The 16,649-nt window shown below is 37.4% G+C and overlaps 2 protein-coding genes across 2 annotated transcripts; both read left to right on the forward strand.

Annotated features, from left to right (window-relative positions):
- The first annotated feature begins 7,969 nt into the window (after positions 1-7,969).
- Positions 7,970-9,331, forward strand: LOC134657416 (uncharacterized). Its single transcript, XM_063512961.1, has one exon. It carries the CDS (start codon positions 8,161-8,163, stop codon positions 9,169-9,171), a length of 1,011 nt encoding a protein of 336 aa, XP_063369031.1. The 5' UTR covers positions 7,970-8,160; the 3' UTR covers positions 9,172-9,331.
- Positions 9,332-14,735: 5,404 nt separating this feature from the next.
- Positions 14,736-16,430, forward strand: LOC134657399 (zinc finger protein 724). The gene has a single exon (XM_063512946.1). It carries the CDS (start codon positions 15,436-15,438, stop codon positions 16,405-16,407), a length of 972 nt encoding a protein of 323 aa, XP_063369016.1. The 5' UTR covers positions 14,736-15,435; the 3' UTR covers positions 16,408-16,430.
- The last annotated feature ends 219 nt before the right edge of the window (positions 16,431-16,649 follow it).

A 16,649-nucleotide genomic window follows, 5' to 3' on the forward strand; every position in this document is an offset into this window, starting at 1 on the left:
AAACGTCAAGAATCTATGAAATACGTCGCTAATAATGACACCACTACACATTGTTCTGCAAGATCGATGCTAAGTTAGCCGAGACGGATTCTGTAAGATTTATTGGAACAATTTTTATTTAAATTGGTCAATATATTATTATTTATTAGGTACTCAAATGTCAAAACATTAAAAAACTCAATTGAATTAATAATTTCTACCTTTTATGGAATGTCGATTAACAAAGTATTAAAAAAAGAAAATTATTTATTAGACAAATTATAGTGTCCTTGCCACAAGCAAATTATAATATCGATATTATTAGTATACCTAAACTACTTATAAAGCACTAGTAGGTATGTAGAGCTTACCTTCTGTAAAGCGCCAAGCGCTCTGTGTTCGTGTGTTACAATATCGAAGTACCTATAATATTCCCAAACACTAATCCAACTGAACTTTATATCTACTTAACTCACAGACACATACGAGTACTTACACATAATTTAAGTAACACTAATTATAATCCCATTTAACTATTTAAAGTGTAAACATCAACTAAATACGCCGCGTCTGTTGACACTAACAGTTGGTATTTACACTATTTACAGTCATGCAATAGTTTTATCTGCATTTGATAACCCAACGTGAACCTACTAAGTGATATCCCACATTTAATACTTACTAGTTATACTCCTACGCATCCTATTGTTATTATTTATATATTGGATATCGTTATCCCTACTAATATTACAAATGCAATTAAAGCAACTCTGTCCGTTACGTCTTTATTTTATTTTATTGGTTTACCAGGGGAATTAGAGCCAAGGACAGTCCTTCGGAAAGTCTAAACCGCTAAGGGCCACTTGCACTACTCACTAACCCGGGGTTAACCGCTTAAACCTGGAGTTACCATGGTTACCAGTACAATATGACACTGGCTTAACGATTTAACCGGTTAACCCCAGGTTTGTGGGATGGTGCAAGTGGCGCTAAAACGATTAGGATGATATTGTCTGTCTGATGAAAAAATTTGTCGTGGCATCACCGAATGGGCCCTACGGACGCTGGCTTTTTAGCTAGCATTATGCTGAGTTGGGTCCATTTCGTTATGCACACTTATTGATTTCTTCTTTTCTTGCTGTTGTTGTCTGTAGATGTTCGTACATGTTTTGTGATAGTCACGAATACAAATCTTTTAAATTCGGTATGGAGGTCCGGGGAAGGCGGTATTTTCTGTTTTTTTTATAAATCATCTTCTTCATTCCCCGCAAATAAAGTCGCGGGCAGAAGCTAGCTTTTGATAAGCCCATTGATAACAATTGTGATTTCAATCGTTTAACCCTCCACCGCTCATCCCTGATTTAACCGTCACACGCCGAACTAACCGCATCGATCTGGGGGAGGAGCCAGGGGGCCGCGGCAGGAGGGTTAACTTCTGACATTATTATTACATTTTAGTTGGAATTTGTACCTATAAAGTGGTTTAGAATGCAATGTTTAAAGCATGTGGCACCATAATCCACAGAAACGGAAGAAAAATAATGTATATTAGATTAAGCTTTTACGTAATTTATTTGATTGCTGTAAGTATATGTGGATTTTCATTAGAGGAGAGTCCTTATGCCATGGATGTAAGTAATGGTCATTGCTTTATGCATATGAAGAATAAGATCTGCCGGCCTAGCCAAGGTGACAATCGCTATCGCTACGACAACAAAACGCTTTGTGTGTCTCTATTACTCTTGCATATTCGTGCGACAGTGACAGTTGCGTTTCGCGCGTAAGCGATTGGCATGTTGGCTACGCGGCCTGATCTCGGATGGAAAGCGACATAGGTAGTATATAACTTATCAGTTTGAAATTTTCATAATCTAGATACAGAATTTGATCTGCCAGTGCCAGGTAAACTCTAGAGCCCAAAACAACACTTTCGCTGACAGTAACAGAGTTGTCGGTCACCACTCAACGTACTGCCAACATACTCGTAAGTCAATTTTAGCCTGTTTATAAATAGTTACCAATTATTTTAATCCATGTTACTTTTTATTTTACCTTTAATCCAAAATAACTAACCAGGCCTTAACATGACAATCCATTAGCCATTATAATGTAGGTATGTTTATTATTTGGTCTCCATTCCATCACAATTTGTCTGGGCAAGGGTTGCGTGATGGATCACTCAGTACTAGGTCGGCTTACACTATGATGGGTTTAAAATGTCAACAGTCAACACAGACAGATATGGCGCCTTTTTACCGCCAGTACGAGTATATTCATCAACAGAAATAGCTAAGCGAGTGTGGTGGTCGAAATGATTTACACAGATTACTTACATTATAACAAAGTTGTGCTATTAGCTCAGAATCAGATGATCTGACCGTCTAGCATGAGTTGCGTTCTCGCGCGCGAATGAATTCATACTTGAAGTCGCATAAGATGATGGAGTCGCGCGAGAACGAATTGTGATGGAATGGAGACCAAATTATAAACATACCTACATTATAATGGCTAATGGATTGTCATGTTAAGTCCTGGTTAGGTTATTTTGGGTTAATCATCTTTAACATTCACCCGCTAGTATTTCTTCTATTCATTGTAGGTATATACATTATACACCTAGCCCACGTAGGTACTTACTCTAATTTTACTACTAAACGTAGAAGTGGAGTTAAATGGAAATTGCGAATAATGTAAACATCCGTGATCTTACAAAGTAAGGCTTTTAGATACGATGTCATTTGCTACACGCTATGGCTTCCCGCGTGGACAACATTTTAATTATTGGAACCAGATCATGGGACCTACGTTATTTTAACAGTGCTTACCATCTTGGCACACAAACAATCCACACCAGGATAACACTGTTAAAAATAATATTGCACTTTATTTTAACTTTTTATAAGTAAAAAACTTTTTAACCAATAAAATATCTCTCGTAAGTTTTGAAACTCTCGAATGTTTCGGATATTGGTACTGACATCATTAGTCATTACATCAAAGTATACGCACTCGTAGTAGGTAATAGGGTACCTAGTTGCGTTAGTTTTCGTTCAGCTCTAGTTTTCGTCCACTTGACGAAATTTGAATATAAATTTGTACGTATTGCATTCCTTAATGTAAAAACAATATAATGTAAAAATAATCTAAATAAAAATGATATTTCGCAAGTTATTATTATTGTGAGCCTATTGTGTCCCACTGCTGGGCAAAGGCCCCTCTTCCACCATTCATCCCGGTTCTGAGCTATATCTGGCCAGTAGTTCAAAAAGGAGTCCAAGTTATCCCGCCATTACCGACGAGGTCTGCCGGATCCAAGTAGAAAATCAAATAAGTAATATTATTTGCTAATCTGTCAAGTGGACGAAAACTAGAGCATGGACGGAAACTAGCGCAGTGACCCTACATACCTACCTATGCGAGTAAACGTTTGTAAGCATTAATAAAAACTCTCAATAAACTTACTAATAGGACTATCTACATCGTAATCATACCCAAACACTTTAAAATACACTTTTTCACCAATCTATAAATTACAATTCCAAACATGACCCAAATGCCTTTCGAAGTGCATTGTCGCCGTGGCGTCATCTCGTCTAGGCGAGTGAATGAATGAAGAGAACAATGCGTGTCAGCCATTTTGGATTTATGGGCCCGTTTGTTCTTGGTTATGAGTTGGGCGATAAGTGGTGAATGAATTTGGGACCACACAGGATATCGCGAATACAGTATACAGGCTGATGTTATTTTGAGATGAAACGAAAATATGTAAACATGTATCTAGATAGAAATAAGCACCTACGTGTCTATTATGTCGATCAAGTACAGTTCAACCTATTAATAGATTTGATGTAGGTATGTATATATAGGTACATCAAAATTATTAGGTACTAATAGCCTAATATACAAATAAATAATCTATTATTATTATTTATTTGACTGATAAAAGTAAAATAAATAATAATGATTTAAATTATCATTATTTATTTTACTCAACATTCATAAAATCTTACATTTTGGACAGAGCGGCCTATGTCCAAAATATATTTGCGAAATGATCTTAAAATTACGTACGTATTAAGTAGGTAAGTATATTAGTGTTATGCCAGCCAGATTATTGTATGACGATGATTGTAACTGTAATTTAGTCTGTAATAAATTGAAGGGATGTTTACAAAAACAATATAACTGACTACACTGGTTGACACCTGAAACGATTAACAATGTTCTTAAAAAAGTGTCAACCACTCTAAGCAGTTATGTTGTTTTTGTAAACATCCCTTCAATTGTTTGAGGGTTTTGGAAAGTGTAGGTAAAGCTAGTCAAGCAAATCTTGTCAGTAAAAAAATCGCGAATTTCAAATTTTCTATGGGACGATATCCCTTCGCGCCTACATTTTACAAATTTGCCGCCTTTTTCTACTGACAAGATTTGCTTGACCAGCTATATAAATAATAGAACGTGAAAATTTTAAACCGCCTGTATATTCGCCTACAACTCGCGTCCATTCACAAGTTGCGTCTTTCACGACAAGCGTAGTAATTGACAACCGCAGAGTTCTCCCAAAAAAGAACCCAAAAAATCGTATAAAGTTGTCACGCGTTAAGAAAATTGGACCAAAAGATACCTACGCTTTATGCTCAAGATTTATACGATTTTTATAATAGTAGTTTATGCAACAGTGATATAATAAGGGTTCTTAAAATTCAAGGGTCGAAGTTACAAAACGAGACGTAGTCGAGTCTGCTAGCAGTCATCTTATGAGCCTATAGACAAATCATTCAAATGACATTGCTTTAGATATCACTGTCAGTCATTTAATTGACACATTTAAGTGCTGGAGTAGAAAAAGAAATTAAGGTATTTGGAATGAATGAGGAGTATATTAAAGATTGTGCTCGAGATTTATCGATTTGGTTCAGGATAATTTTGGCCAAATGGATTTCTAGAGGTTTTCTGTTTATTGAATTTAAAAAGTGTACAAATTATGTAAGTATGTAGTTCATATTTGAGAGTATAACGAAAAAAACACTGAATACAAATTCCAACACTGTTCGAAACCTCTTTCTTTTATACCACATCGGTGGCAAACAAGCATAGCAGCTCTTTATTTTAAAGTGTCCATTAGATTATGGTAAAATTGATACTTACTGATATCATTTGCATTCGTACCTAGTACCTACCTATCGTATTGTATCCTGCGTCTTAAGATTCATTTGTTTTAGTACCTACTTATCGCCAATTGATTTATTTTTGTGAGACGGTATAGAACGTAGGTATCTTAACGAAATACTTTAGGTAGATGGTAGGGTAACAGCACCAGTGACCAGCCAGGTACCAGTAGTCAGCCTTTTGAGTAGTTTATTGGTCATAAATATCTGGTATATTCGTTTAAACAAATCGCGAGTACTCAAATAGGAGCTTTGATTCCTTATTGGTTAATACGTCACACGACAGGTGCGGTGAGGGAACGGGGGGAAGAAATATACTCGTTCATACAGGTGCTGTTTGTCGACGAGTGCAATAGTGTCATGTCCGCCATATTTTTTACTGCACGTGGTGTTCTCTTAACAGGCAAGAAAAACTATGTTTTAATGTTAAAAGTTATTGTTTTTGTTAATGATTGGTTTATTTATTAGTTTATCTATTAAATTGCATTATATTTGAATGAAAATATCAATATTTCACTTATAAATTGAGGAGGCTGGCCACTGGATAACACTTTTTTCCAAAGAATCCAGTGCCCAGCCCCCAACGGCTGACCTTTGGGTTATTCGTTTATTTTATTATTTTCGAGCCAATGCGACCGTTAGGACCGTTAAATTTACATTTTCAAATTTAGTTAGGCATGCCCTAGTCAATTTAAAGTAAAACCCAGTAGTCAGCCGCATTTGAAATAACGTTTTAATGCGGCTGAGCACTGGGTTTCGCGGATCCAGTACTCAGCCATTGACCTTGCTTGGTACGTCGCCGCCAAAAATATGTCCACATTTTAAAACCCTATCTCATTGAAATAAGGTTCAAAAGTGTATACATATTTTTGACGTTAACTATACATAACTATCATTTTGTTTTTTCCTGGTCGGTAGATGACTTTGTTTATTAATTATAATTAGATCTGCATAGACTCGATTAATTATTTTTTACCGAATACCTACTAGGAACAAAATTATATATTACCTGATTTACCTCGTTAATTTTTGACGGATTAATTATTAGAAAATAAATATTGCGATTCTTAGTTTGCAAGAATAGTGTTAGTTAATTAAGTACCTATGGCCAACAAATTTCGTGTCATAAGAATTGTATGTACCTACCTATAAGATTTTTTTATTAAATAAGTAAACAAGTAGTTAAGTAATACATATATGGAAAAAAATATAAACTAAATTTAAAAACTACAACTAACTATAATAACTAAAATTATAAAAAAAATTGATATTATTTTAACATCGTTGATTTTGATTTATGCAAAAAATTATAAACTAAAATTAAAAACTACAACTAACCACTACAATAACGATAACAAAAATTATAAAGAAAAAATAAATGTTATAATATCGTTGATTTTGATATAAATATTAGTGATTTTAATCTAATTATTATGAATAGTTTATATAGGCTGAGTACTGGGTACACAGAGGCTGCTTACTGGATTTTGGAGGCTGACTACTGGAGAAAAGTGCCACTTTTTGTTTAAACTTAATTAGAGATATTATAAAGATGATTGTTATTTTTTTAAATATTTTGTTTTAAAACTATGATAAACAATTGATCTAACCATGCCATTTGTTTAATTATCCGACTAATCCTGTAGAAATGCCGAACGTTCAAACTTAAAAAAGTCGTTATAAGGCTGACTACTGGTGCCTTTACCCTACATAAATAAATTACAAAAAATATATAACTTGAGGAACATCGATCGCTACCATCTTCATTCCTTTACGAAGAATACCAGCGAATCCATCATAACGGCGACATCAAAGCCTCTCGTGTCGGAGGCGCGGGAATTGTGCAACAGTTTGAAATCGGGCTGGTATTCGAAATTTGAAAGAACCGTTACATTTTTTCAAGGACTAGTCACTAGGTGATCGGTCATTGTTTGATGGGTTTGTGCGACTAAAATGTAACTGTCTCGATCTTGATAATTTTATTCGTATTCGACAATGTATTCGATCAAAAACGTTTAAAATGATATGGCAACAAACGTAAATTTTTTCATGTTTATGGAGGAAGCTTTGCCTCAAAGAGTAGTATATATAATACATATATAGGACAATTTGCCTCTTCTTATAGCTCACAACAATTGAATAATTTATTTGAACAACTCCAGGAGTATCATCAGGAGTGCATCTTAATTCGCCATTGGAAAACAGTATGTATCATTCGTAGGTACTTCGAATAATAATAAAAAACTGGCCCAGTGCAAGTCGGACTCGCGCACGGAGGGTTCCGCACCATCAACAAAAATAGAGCAAAACAAGCAAAAAAAAACCGGCCAAGTGCGAGTCGGACTCGCGCACGGAGGGTTCCGCACCATCAACAAAAAATAGAGCAAAACAAGCAAAAAAAACGGTCACCCATCCAAGTACTGACCCCGCCCGACGTTGCTTAACTTCGGTCAAAAATCACGTTTGTTGTATGGGAGCCCCACTTAAATCTTTATTTTATTCTGTTTTTAGTATTTGTTGTTATAGCGGCAACAGAAATACATCATCTGTGAAAATTTCAACTGTCTAGCTATCACGGTTCGTGAGATACAGCCTGGTGACAGACGGACGGACGGACGGACGGACGGCCAGCGGAGTCTTAGTAATAGGGTCCCGTTTTTACCCTTTGGGTACGGAACCCTAAAAAACGATTTTCGACTTCCGCAAAAAAAGAAACCACACTGCAATTGACTGCAAATAATTTCTCACGCGCTCAAATCAGTAAAATAGCATAACCTTTGAAAAACCTTCTTCGCTGATCATTCGGAGCGACTAGTCGCCTGCACTTACAAATTCATACGAAAAATATATTTAATTAAACGTATAACAACATAAAAGTGACCCTAAGTGCACAGTGCGCAGTGTTCAGTTTAGTGTACTCAATGCAAAACGAAGTCTAAATAGATTCGCATCCGCGCGCAGTGATTTGTTTCGATTCGACATCGTCCCGAGTTCCTCTACTCACGCCGCGCTAATGAAGGAGATGGGCGATAATACGCACGGTGTCGACCTCGACATCGAATCGCACACGGCATTCAAACCTACCTCCACACTGGTGGCACGATCACCGCCGCATAAATGCGCATCAAATCCTGATTTGTCATCGGAATTTCGTAAACGTAAATATGACAAAATGACAAACATATCAGAAGAAGTCAAGGAAACGATCGAGCTCAAGTTTTCAAGCCTGCAGGACAGCATTACTGCCACCATAAACACAGCTCTGGCCGCCGGCTTGGCAACCGAACTCGGTAAAATTACCAACACATTGAGCCAAATTCAACTCGATATTCAAAAGGTTAATCAAGACAATGCCACCATCAACCATACGTTAGATGAGGTTAAGAATCGCCTGACACACGTTGAAGATTCACTTCAATATTCTGGCTCGCGTCAGGACTCTTATGAGGAAAGGCTACGCTCTGTAGAATCTAGCATGTCGTCATCACAAGGTCAGACTGGCCGTATCCAGACTCTTGAACGCACCATAGATAAAATGGAACAACAATCGCGAATGAATAATTTAGAAATATGCAACATGCCTGAGAAGCGCGGCGAAAACTTAATTAGTATTATTAGCGACATAGGAACCGCTATTAAATTCACTTTTACACCCAGTGACATAGTCTCAATACATCGTGTGCCGCATGCCGACCCCAGCTGTAACCGCCCAAAAAACATAATAGTGCGTTTTACCTCAGTCATACTACGTGATAATATTTTGGCTGCGTTTCGCCTTGCGAAAGGACTCAATACTTCTCAAATAAACATAACTGGATCCCCGCAAAAAATATATCTGAACGAGCATTTAACACTTAAAAACAAGCTGTTACTGCGACAGACTCGTGAAGCAGCCGTGAAGCATAACTTTAAGTTTGTATGGGTTCGACATGCCACTATATTGGTGCGCAAAGATGACACTTCACCAATAATAGCTATACGAGCTGCCCACGAGCTGAGTAAGTTATCACCGAGTAGTTCCTGACCAAAATAGATCTAGGCTTTTCATTAACTCAAAGATGTGTTGTATTTTTGCTTTTATGTTAATCTTATACCAGTGCTGCATACATATAATAACCACCTGTAATCTATTAAAGCCGCGCAATTTGCGCGTGGGCATTTTATTGTTTTTGTTTAAAGAATTAATAACTATCACATACAACAGTGCATACAACCAAACACGTAAGTACCTAATAGTTATGGGCGAGCGTGTTATCTTATCAGAGATCATTATTTTATTGCATTTCAATGATACACTATTTTACCGTTTTAAATACTCTTATATTATATCTGTAAGCAATAATGGATAGTATTTTTTCGGCTTACTATCAAAACTGTCGAGGTCTCCGTACTAAAACAAACACTTTATACATGAACATTTTATCGCACAATTATGACATAATTATATTAACTGAAACGTGGTTATGTCCTGAAATAGCGAATAATGAGTTTATCGATACTCGGTATGTAGTTTTTCGAAGTGACAGGGATCGAACGGGCAGCGGACGTGGCGTCGGTGGCGGCGTGCTTGTGGCGGTGCTGCGCGAACTTGGCGCCGCTGTGTGCTCCCCGTTGCCTGCGCCGCCGGGCCGGCCGGCGATTTCTCCACTCGTTGATAACATTGTGATTACTCTGCCGCTCGGTGCTCACCATAAACACATTATAAGTACGGTGTACATTCCTCCCAAACAACCTACCATTACATATGAAACTCACTTCGAACAACTGCAAACTCTGCTTTTACAAGCAAATGCAAAAAGTTATTGGATTGTAGGCGACTATAATTTCCCGACCTTGGCTTGGAAGAACTGTGGAAATTTTGCAACTCTGTCTCCGGGTGAACGGGAATCTAACCACCATAAGAGTCTTATTGACTTTATTTCTATATTCAATCTCACACAATATAACATATATCTTAACGCGAGCGGTAAAATCTTAGATCTGTTTCTCGTGAACAACACTGACTGCACCAGCGCACCTGCCCCCCTCGCACTTGTCCCCCCGGATGCCCATCATCCTCCATTCTATGTTATTATGACCCTACCTAATTCCCAAAATAAAGCGTTATTCCCTAAACCAATATATAGGTATTGTTTTAACAAAGCTGACTATTCTAATATTAATAACGATATTGATAAGATCCCATGGTCAGACCTCCTAATGGACCTCTCGGCGGACTGTGCTGTCTCATTGTTTTATGAATACGTATATAAAATTAAAAAGGACCGCGTTCCCTATAAGAAAACACACTCGGATACATTTCCATGCTGGTTCTCACCCGCATTAATTCACATTTTTAAAAATAAAAACAAAGCTTGGATCAAATGGAAAAAGTACCACAATTTGATTGACTATGAAGTATTCTCAAAATTAAGAGACAGATTTAAGACCGAGACAAATAAATGTTATAAAAAATATCTGGAGCGAATGGAGGACAGTATACACGACAACATAAAATACTTCTGGACCTATATTTCTAATCTAAACCATTCATCTGATATACCCAACACTATGAACTATCAAAATATAACCTCTGATAACAAAACACAAATTTGTAATATGTTTTCAGATTTTTTCCAGTCGGTTTACCAGCCATCCACTGTACCAGATAACTTTAACGTTCCCGAAAATAACCCAACATCTAACATTAACATCCACAATTTGCACATCTCAACCAGCCACATTGCATACGAATTAAGCCATCTTGATTTATCAAAGGGTCAGGGTCCTGACAATATTCCCCCAATTTTTCTCAAAAATACAGTTAAAACTATAACAAAACCTCTCGCTATTATATTTAATAAGTGCCTGAACGAGGGTTGCTTCCCTTCTATCTGGAAAACTGCAAACATAATTCCAGTGCACAAAGGGGGTTCCAAAAATAACGTAGAAAATTATAGACCCATATCAATCTTGTCCACACTGTCAAAAGTCTTTGAGAAGTTAGTACATAAACTGATCTATCCAAATCTACATAATCAAATTATTCCTCATCAACACGGTTTTGTCCAACATAGATCTACAACCACTAATCTTCTTGTTTATACCTCATATTTATTTGAAAGCCTTGATAGTAATACGCAAGTAGACAGTGTGTATACTGATTTCCGGAAGGCTTTTGACAGGGTGGATCATCGATTACTATTGGAAAAAATTGCTTATAATGGTATAAGGGGAAACCTGTGGCGCTGGTTCAAGTCATATATCACAAACCGAACCCAAAAAGTAACAATTAACGGATGCGAATCGCATGCTACTAAAATCAGTTCAGGCGTACCACAGGGCTCAATTTTAGGTCCCTTATTATTCACACTATTTATAAATGATATTGGTACTTGTTTTAAATTTTGTAATATTCTTTTATACGCAGACGATTTAAAAATATATCATACAATTTGTGACGAAAGCGACTGTAATAAATTTCAACAGGACCTTGATTGCTTCTCAGACTATTGTGCTGCAAATAAACTTGAACTAAACCTTGATAAATGCAAACTAATTAAATTCACCAAAAAAAGATTAATTATAAATAACTCTTACATCTTATGTAACGTACAACTTGCAATAATTGAATCTATAAGGGACCTTGGAATCACACTTGACTCAAAGCTGCACCTAGATTTACACATAAATAGCATAATAAATAAAGCATTCAAGATGTACGGTTTTGTTATGCGGTCTAGTACGGAATTTCGACGACCAAATACTTATTTGCAATTGTTCAAGTCCTTAATTCGCTGCCATTTAGAACATGCTGTTGCAATTTGGAATCCTTACTATACTAAATACTCAGATGCTCTCGAAACAGTCCAAAAAAAATTCTTAAATACTATGCACTTTCGATGCTACAAAAACACATTATCTTACCAGCAGTTACTAAAAAAATATGATCTGTTAGATTTAAGTTCCAGGCGAATGTTGCTCGAGTCTATGGTATTGTACGGTCTCTGCAACAACCACTATGATTGTGTTGCCCTTAATAATAAGCTCAGCTATAAAGTGCCCAACTGTAGTAGACAACGAGAGACGCGCCCTCACCGGCTGTTCGTGACCGGCCGCTGCCGCACCCACGCCGGTGAGCGCGCTCCTCTTCGCAGGCTCGTCCACACTTATAACACACAATTTAACCAGGTGGATATTTTTGGCTGCAGTTCTGGTGTATATAAAAAACTTGTAACAGATGTACTCAGACATAGTAACAATATGTAATATCTAGTGAAATGAAGCAAAATGCAAAATGTACTATTTAATGTATTACTATGTATTACTTCATATAACTTATGTAACGTAATGCTGCATGCGCTGTTAACTATTAAGCGTTAAATATTTAATTTTATGATGTATAAACTTAATGTAATAACAACCTTTTCCTTGTCAATGCCTCCCGGAGCCTTAAGCTCTAGAGGTATAAGCTCCGAATAATCAAAGTACTTACCTAATTGTAATAAGTGGTGAACGGTGTTGGTCACACATACTGTATATAGTGTTAAAAATACTTTATATTTAAGCCTTTCTTGTAGTGACTGTTTGTTTACCTAAATAAATTAAAAAAAAAAAAAAAAACCTACTTTTTGCGCGCAAACAAACATGTACAAAAATACATTTAATAGAATAGCGCTCTGATGCAAGCCACAGAGTTGTATTAAAAAGTTTGATGGATCGCCGCCGAAACTTGACAGATCGCGCGATTCCTAAATTCGCTCAGAAACCATCAAAAGGGCAGTAATCAGAGCCATTGTGAGTGAATATTATAATTCGGTTTGTTTAGATTGATACCTTTAATCCATTTTATGGTCAGTGACAGTTTTGTCGCTTTTTTACTGAGCCATAGGGAAGTTATGAATTTATTTATTTGATATTGCTGGGTTTCCGTGCCGCTCATTTAATAAGAACTATACAAAAAATTTGCTATGTTAGTGAAAAGATCACGGCAGGTAGGTATTGGGCCCCATACATTCCACGACTCTTCACTTTCCGCACAGACGCTAAACACAAAAGTAACGGTTACATTTACGATAAGTACCTAACTAATTTATAATTAAACAATGTCTTTAAAACCTCCCGTTTTAAACCAGATGAGATTTCAACCTTAATCCTATGGTTTATCATTTCAGTTTTTTTATGACATTATGAAATATTTAATTGATATTACATTTGTATTAAATGTTTGTTTCTAAGCAAGGCCCCATATGTCATCGCTGTGCAAATGGATTTGCCGATCGGCCCCACTAGACATAACGTCGTAAAATCCATTGGGATATCAGTTTGAATTTGGACTCTATTGCGCGATGATACGGCAAATAATTGACTGGATTTAATAAATGGAGTTACGGCTGTTATGCGTAGTGGGGTAGAGATGCAATCCGATCGATTGTAAGCGTTTTCTCGGCGACAGCGCGGTTACCTATTTCACAAAACACTCGTTTTAACTGTAAGCTCTTAGAAGTAATGGGCACACCTTACTTCAGTTAGGTACTGACGACGTGTCTGACGTAGGAATAGGCATCCCTGTCTTCAGTAACTGAGATTCGTAAGGTGAAGCGCTTGAAAAGAAAACACGGAATGAAATTCTCGATAATAATCGGATGTCACAGGTAGGTACAGTCAGCAGCAGAAGTGGCTAAGCGGGCGAGGTGTTCATCAATAACGTCGCGTCAAAATCATTTTGAACACCCGCTTACTAGTTTTATTGAGGCGAATTAAGTGTTCCGTTCAGCCTCTATTCAATAAGCTCTAAATTAAATTGGAACATTTTGTGCAAATCGGTTCTTAAAGTCTATTTATATCTCTGCGTTCTTTTTCTTGAAAAAACTAATGTTAGAAAACCTGGTTCAGGAAAACATTCCAGCCAGTTTTCTAAAAAAGCTGGACGGCCGACCGAGCAGAGCCGAAAAATGTGACGGAAAAACTGTCACTAAATAGGTATCTAAAAAATACAGGCAAACTAAGACAAGACTAAGCATTCAAGAAATGTTAAGCCCACAATAACTCGAAAAAGGATATGTAGTAGTAAAATACTTTATTGTACAAAAATAAACATAAAACATGAAAGGCATCATTAGTACAAAGGCGAACTTATCCCTTTCAGGGATCTCTTCCAGTTAACCCTTGAGCAATTGAGGGAGAATTAGAGAACGGTAGACATAAAAGCTGTACTAATCGGCATAAAGATAAAAGATTTAAAATGAAAATTTGTGGCAAATTATTATAATTATTACATATATACGTATTTTGAGAACTGGCCAACTACGGCCAAACAGACAATAACGAGAAACATCATGTCACGCACACATGTACACGAAATTTCCTAAACAAGTTTTCCTAAAGGAAGATACGACATTAAATTTAGGCCAAATTTCATTCCGCATAGGCAAGTTAGCTGCATTGACTCTTATTAGGCGAAACTTTTTTACAACTGACGTTGCAAAAATAATTAAAAAAGTGTTTTTTAATTGAAAATTTTACGGTTCCCGTTTAGTTTCATATTTCAATTAGATGATCGCAAGATAGGTAATAGAATATTTTAAAGTAATTTTACAAACTACTATACTATACATAATGCCGATAAATTAAAATAGATTGTAGAGAATAGAGAACATACTAAAATACAAAAAAATCCCCCAAAAGCTCCTTCTAACTGCCATTCGAAAATTAATCCGGACATTTCCCGACACTCCCGAGGGGAAAAGAATTGTTAAGTCTCCCATAAACCGCTAACATTGCCAGTGAGCCCATACACATAGGCGTATGTACGCCATAAATTGGGGAGCAATCGTGGAAACCATTAAAACAAACAAGACCGCAGCTGCGGGCTCGTCCACTCGAGCGCAGCGCCGGCCCCCGGGCCCGCCCCCCGACCTCGCACAAAAATCAACATAAATAACAATACACACCCCTATCTCAAACACTATGACACCCTCCTTTAGAAAAAATTACTTAAGTCACAAATAACACTCAAGCAAAATACACTCTACATCAATGAACGCAAAGAACATAATAGCATCAAAATAATCATGTCCAAAGACCAAAAAAATAAGCACGTTAAGTGAGCAACAATTGAAAAATATTTCGTCTCTTTCGTCCATTGAATGGCATCGGTTATCCCTCTGCTCTTGGGCGCTTTTATTAAATTTATTGTTAAAGGAATGTATATAAAGTTGTTGAAATGAAGTAGGGTCTCAGTCTGTGACTTTAGACGCGAGTGAAGACACCATCTTTTTTATTTGGTGATTTTCTTATTTTTGCAACAATGTTCGTTCAGCAAAGTTACTCGAGGCTGTTCAGGCCTTGGGATATCAGTGATAATAAAATCGAAGCGAAGGAAACTAGCTGTGATGAAACTACTAATATAGACATAACTCCAAAAATCAGCAAGAGAAAACTACAAGAAGACAAAAGAGAGAGCCGCTTGCGAAAAATTCGTGGAACTTTCAAGAAAAGTGAATCCAATCTGCATCAAGATGCTACAGTATCCACGACGACCGTTGAAACTGATGACGATAAAAAGCCCGCCTTGTCTTCCATTAGCAATTCCGGAACGACGATAGAGTCTCCAGTAGCCAGCCTAAGTCTGTGCTGCGACCGGCTACTGCAAGAAGACAAAACTCCCATCAAGACTGAAAAGAACCCAGTCGAACCCAAGTCAGTAACACCGAAACCACACCACCATTCAAGTTTGCCGCAAAACTTGCCGCCGCCGCTGTACGACGCTTTCATGCCAGGCTATCCGGCGGCAGACATCGCGCAAGCGTTCGGAGTAGCTCCCACCGACCCCCTACTTCTAGAATCCCTAGCACAAGGATACGCTATGGAATTAGAATACGCTAGAATTCTCCAGCAAGAGAACGAAGCGAAACTCCTTAACGCGCGAAAGCAGCGACCCAAAAAATACAAGTGTCCGCATTGCCAAGTAGGTTTCTCTAACAACGGCCAACTAAAGGGGCATATAAGGATTCACACCGGGGAAAGGCCGTACAAATGCGACGAGAAGAACTGTGGGAAGACATTTACTAGGAACGAGGAGTTGACGAGGCATAAGAGGATACACTCCGGGGTCCGCCCGTTCCCTTGCCCGACGTGTGGGAAGAAGTTTGGCCGCCGGGACCATCTGAAGAAGCACACGAGAACTCATTACCTTCAGGCGGAGAGAATGATGCCAGTATTTGTGCCGCTTTCGGCCGTTCCTCATGTTGGTGGATATCCTTATTTATACGGCTACTGATATGGTTAATGTTTTAAAAATTACCTGCAATGTTTTGTCTCACTGTCAAGACTCTAGTTCCTCAGCCATGTATGTACACAGTATTTTTTAATGTCTGCATCTCGTTTAAATTCAGGCCTACCATTCAAGTGTTCCAGATTAAGTTAATACTAAACTAATAGTGCTTCACTAAGTCCATATGGTGCAAAATACCGAAAGAGCACATAAAAGTAGCAAAGTCCTTTTGCAAAACAAAATAGTTA

This window comes from Cydia amplana, chromosome 20, assembly GCF_948474715.1.
Source record: "Cydia amplana chromosome 20, ilCydAmpl1.1, whole genome shotgun sequence".
NCBI lineage: Eukaryota > Metazoa > Arthropoda > Insecta > Lepidoptera > Tortricidae > Cydia > Cydia amplana.

What these genes read in the sequence shown, in the direction of transcription:
- LOC134657416 (XM_063512961.1), top strand. Translation starts at nt 8,161, where the DNA reads ATGAAGGAGATGGGCGATAATACGCACGGTGTCGACCTCGACATCGAA.
- LOC134657399 (XM_063512946.1), top strand. Translation starts at nt 15,436, where the DNA reads ATGTTCGTTCAGCAAAGTTACTCGAGGCTGTTCAGGCCTTGGGATATC.